Source organism: Austrofundulus limnaeus, unplaced genomic scaffold (genome assembly GCF_001266775.1).
Source record: "Austrofundulus limnaeus strain Quisiro unplaced genomic scaffold, Austrofundulus_limnaeus-1.0 Scaffold370, whole genome shotgun sequence".
Lineage (NCBI taxonomy): Eukaryota > Metazoa > Chordata > Actinopteri > Cyprinodontiformes > Rivulidae > Austrofundulus > Austrofundulus limnaeus.
In genome coordinates, this window is record NW_013952772.1 from 178,543 (window position 1) to 183,548 (window position 5,006).

Below are 5,006 nucleotides of genomic sequence, written 5' to 3' on the forward strand. Positions count from 1 at the left end.
AAAAAATGACTAATAGTAATAAAGTGCAGTAAACTACCGTAAATAGTTTACTACAGTAAACTATCTCAGAAGAACCACAGTGAAAAATAAAATGCTTTTACAACAAACTTCCTTCCATATTCTGCTTATGTCTTAGTTTGTTCTACAAGAAAGAAAAAACAGCATTGAAGTTACTGCAACAACTGCTGCATAGTGCTGTTTATGAAGGCTACTGCTAGCAGCAGAAACTCTTTGAATTCTTTGTCATGTCTTGTCCTCAAATGTTGAATCAAATTGCTGCTGTTAAAACATCCAACTTTCGCTCCTCGCCTCGACAGTTCAGCAGAGCACAGCAGACAGTCTGCTTGTTTGTGTCCTCCGTGCCGATCTTAAATATCTCCAAACTGCCGACGTTACTTCTTCTACCGTCATCGTTCTTCTTCTGTTATTCGGTGGTGCGGTCAGAAATAACTTGTCAGTGCGTTAGCGCCACCGCCTGGTATGGATTGTTGTTTACCCTTTGTGCAGCGCAGCACAGGAAGGGACAAAAGCAGTATCGATTAAGAGTATCGGCCGGCTTTTAAAAGTACGAGTATGAGTACTTGATGCTGGTATCGGACCCAGTATCGGGACACCCCTATTTGTAATCCATACTAAAATTTTGTATGTATTGATTTATTTTACTTTACAATCAGAGTTCCTTTTAAAAAACATTTAAACGTTGGAGCTCAATACTTGTCGTAATTGGTTGAAGCAACGGTGTTACGATTCAGAAATGATTTAAAGATGTTATGCTGATGAAGACTGACATCTAGTGGTCAACTGGAGCAACTACATGAAAAACTTTCATTTCCCGTCACAAATCAAATCCGTCATGTACCCAGAATGCATCGCTTCAGTTTTCCAATAAACAGTTTTAAAATCAATTTATTGATGCCGCTTTAATGAAAAATCTACAACAAACAAAAGAAAAAGACAAAGAAGCAGCCGAACTAGCAATCCTCAACAACGTTTTAAAGAAACAGCCGAACTAGCAAGCCTCAAAAACTTTTTAATTTTTACACCAGGAGCGAAAGTTCTGTTTCAGGAAATCACATCCCCAGCAATCAGCGGTTGTAGGATTAAACTCTACAAGGGTTCATACACCGCTAGTTGGCAGTGTTGTGTATATATTGTACAGTTGTTGCCAGCTAAGTGTCAAATTGAACTTGTGCTTTAGAATTAGCTTCCACTAATTTTCTATGGCATAAGCGTTTTTGCGGAGCTAATTTTTGGATTAGCGCTGTGGATGTGTGGATGTGAACGACTCTCAGCTACCAGCAGATCTGAGCTCAGCACGTGTCAAACTGAGGGCTTTTAGCCGTTTGTGTTCGCTAACCTCGGTTAGCTGTTAGCTGGTAATAATTAAGAAAAGTCCTTTTAAAATCCACCCATTGGTTCATGAGATATTTTGCTAACAAACAATTAAATAATTGTTTGTGTTTCATGATGTTGGGCAATAAAAAAAAAATGTTAAATATTTTTAATCATATTAAATCCAGGCTGAGACTCCAGGTGAACAGGTAGGTTGATTCCAGAGTTGTACAGTAACTACCGGTAAGTACAAATACTTTGTTACTGTACTTAAGTACAGATCTTGGTTCTCTGTACTTTTAAATCCTGATAAATTGTGCCTCCTGGACTGAGTGAATTTAATTGTGGTTGGATGAGAAGTATAAATATAAATATCATGACATCACAGCTGCATGCCTTTTAAAAATGTGTTTTGAGCGGTCACATCGCAATAAATGTCATTTTTGAAAAATCTAACCTCTCATTTTTACTCAGTACTTTTGATACTTAAGTACAAACAAGATCAGATACTCAAATAGAGGAGACTTTAACTTTTACCAAAGTGTATGACAAGATACTTGTACTTTTACTGAGGTATCCCTTTGAGATGTTTTATACAACTTACGTTGGGACAATGTGTCATTTTTATTTCACTAAGTTAAATTAGATTTAAATATTTAACAACTGTTAGGACAATTTGCATCTTTAAATACAGAGGAACATTTTCTCTTTAAAAAACTAAAACCTGGGCTAAAGACTGTAGCAGCTGCTGCTGCAGCTTGTCTTACTTATTTACAGCTTTATCAATCGTTTACTGTTGCTGGAAGTGATGCACTAAATCAGGGGTTCTCCAACTGGGGTCCCTGGACCTCCAAGGGTCCGTGACAGGTATCTTGGGGGTCCTCAAAATTTTTTACTAAAATGTTAATTTGGTTTTTATGTTTAAAAATGCACGGAGAACAATGAACTAATAAAACGAACATGATAAACTTGATAAAATATATATTCCCATGGAACTTAGGGGTTGAAATGACAATAACTTATCTTTTAAAACAGCATAGGGTTTATGAGGGGGTCCCTGGAATATTTTCACCCTTATAAGGGGTCCCCAGACCCAAATGGCTTGAGAAACCCTGCACTAAATAAATCCCCATTAAAAAAAGGTAACAGTTTAATACGAAGGAGCTGCTTCGTTTCTCTGAGTTCATCCAACACAAACAGAAAGCAACAATCTCAGGTCATGAGACCAGTTTTAACTTCTTGTTTTGTTTTTTCTCCTCCTCCTCCTCCTCCTCCTCCTCCTCCTCCTGTTCTGTCTGTAACTGACTCATCACGATCACATTAGGTAACATCAGGTTGTGGATCTGGTTTATGATCGGACACACAATCCTGTCACATGAATCTGGTTTTTCAAACTGTCCTGTTCTGAAAACCAGTGATGATGCAACTAAAAACCAACAAGTCCCGACAAAGAAAGGGAACAAGTTTCTGCTCATTGCTCAACATGTATGAAGTCACAGTTTAAACAAGACGGAAAAAAAAAACCTTTGAAACAGGAACTTAGTTAATCTGATTTTCTTAATCACTCTTTTAATTATAAACCAACCCTCTGGTTTAAATCTGACTCCAACACTAAATTTTAGCAGTTTTATTGTTGAATTTCAGAAAGTTTTATTAAAATGGCTCAGAAGATATTTTAACAAACAGCCTTGACTGCAGCAGTTACAGTTTGGAAGTACTCTCAGCTACTACCACTGCACACATCAACTCAACAGTTTGAGTTTTACTCATATGTGATCAGTCCTGCTGTGGGGTGACTATAAATCAGCTGATGAGGTGAATTATCTGACTTTCTGAAAAGTTCATTCAAATCCATCAAGTGGTTCAGGAGATATTTTGCTAACAGACACACAAACATTATTGCCCCCTTTTACTGTTATCAGTGGACACATTTAGTCAAATCAGCTCAGTACAAATAAGGATTTTTTTAACTTTATTTTAGCTAAATAAAATGTTAAGAAGAATTTGTAATAATTAAAACTAATAGTTAAAGCACTTAGAAATGTGCTTTAAGCTACAAATAAACTAAAAGCTCTCAGGATTCTGCAGCTGCAAGAAAAAACTTTTTTCGGGACAAACTTGTACCACATGAAACTTTCTCCAAACTTTTCCTTTTTATTTCCCCACCAAACAGAACCTTCCAGAACCTTCAGAGAAGCTGCAGCAGCTGTTTCACTTCTCAACAATTAAATGACGTAATTAAGTGACGTAATTAAAAAACTAACTTATTTTTATTTGTCAGAGTTTTGAACGGAAGCGACTCACCGCCACCTGCAGACATGACGCCGAGGCTCCGCGGGGTTTAGTCCCTGTGAACCCGCTCAGTGTGGCTCTCAGTCCGGCTGAGAGTCTTCCTCTGTCCCTGTCTGAGACTCCCACAGCTGCTTTTTGTCTTCTCACGAGCCAATAGGAAGCGCTGCTCCGCGCTCACGTGGCGCCGAGGCGCGACAACAACACGAGCCACGTGCTGCTTCTCTCGCTTTCTTTAGTCATTTATTAAATATCAGAGTAAAAAAGGAGTCATATAGACAAATTATAAATAAACGGAAGGTTTTTCTAAAATTTAGAACATTTATTTAATATGAAAACACACTAAAATATATTTTAATGTAAGGATGTATGGAACCCAGAAAGTGCCAGATGTAAAAATAATCCGTGTTTGGTTCGTTCTTTGGTTTTTTTCCGTTTCAAAATAAAATTGCAAAAACAAAACAAGCATGTTGTTTTTTGTTGTTGTTGTTTTTAAAACCTAAATGTAAAAATGCAAAATCGAATTAATAGAAAATCAACAGCATTTGATTTTTGCTTTAGCCATTAAATAAAAATAAAATACGGTTCTTTTAATATGTAGCAATACCGGAAATGAAGTAAGTCACCAAAGAAGGATAGTTTACAGTGGATAAAAGATTGCATCAAAACAAACCAGTCTTAAAAAATAGGCAATGGCTGAAGTGAACCATTTTCTACATTTATTATCGAACTTAAGTATCAGAGTTTATGGACATTATACTGTGAAAAATGAGCGACACTTGTAAATACTAGCTAGCTGACGTTAGCTTTCTGTAGACATGGTGTTTTACAGTAATGGACCAGCAGGTGTCCTCTTGCAGGCCAAAACAATAAAATGATGAGAAAATGGGAGGCATAATTATAAACAAAGTACATTTATGTCATACCTATTACCTTCACGTACCTATAATACATACAGAATAAAGTCATAGATTTTGGGATAAACAGACAGTCAACGTAAAAGCTTGTCTTTGGTTTAACCATTGCAGTAAATAGAAAACATACCCCCTTTTTTATTTTTGCAATTGCCGTTTTTCTAATTTTGTTTTAAAAACAGAAAAAACGTGCTTGTTTTGTTTTTGCAATTTTATTTTGAAACAAATAAACCAAAGAACGAACCATACACGGATTAAAATAAAGAGCTTTTTGTGAATTTGTCTTTATTTAGCAAGTTTTCAGACAGACTCTTTTTTTTTATTTAAAAAAAGTGACTATATATTTTTTGAAACATTAGCTGTGTTTCCATTGCAAATGTGTACAAAACTTTGTCGATATTCTGTTAATGTCAAAAAACACAGTTTCGCAACTGCGGTGTTTCCATTAAGTAATAAATGCTATTAAAGTCA

At 36.1% G+C, this 5,006-nt stretch overlaps 1 protein-coding gene across 2 annotated transcripts in view; it reads right to left on the minus strand.

Moving 5' to 3' along the window:
- Positions 1 to 5,006, minus strand: part of paqr6 (progestin and adipoQ receptor family member VI) — a 37,668-nt gene that overhangs the window by 22,642 nt on the left and 10,020 nt on the right. The window contains exon 1 of one of the 2 annotated variants that reach the window (XM_014023445.1): positions 3,637 to 3,743. The exons of the other annotated variant lie outside the window; for it this stretch is intronic. Coding sequence (XP_013878899.1) covers positions 3,637 to 3,652 — 16 coding nt within the window. The 5' untranslated portion in view covers positions 3,653 to 3,743. Of the gene's footprint in view, positions 1 to 3,636; positions 3,744 to 5,006 lie in introns of those variants that run through there. 2 annotated transcript variants of the gene reach the window in all.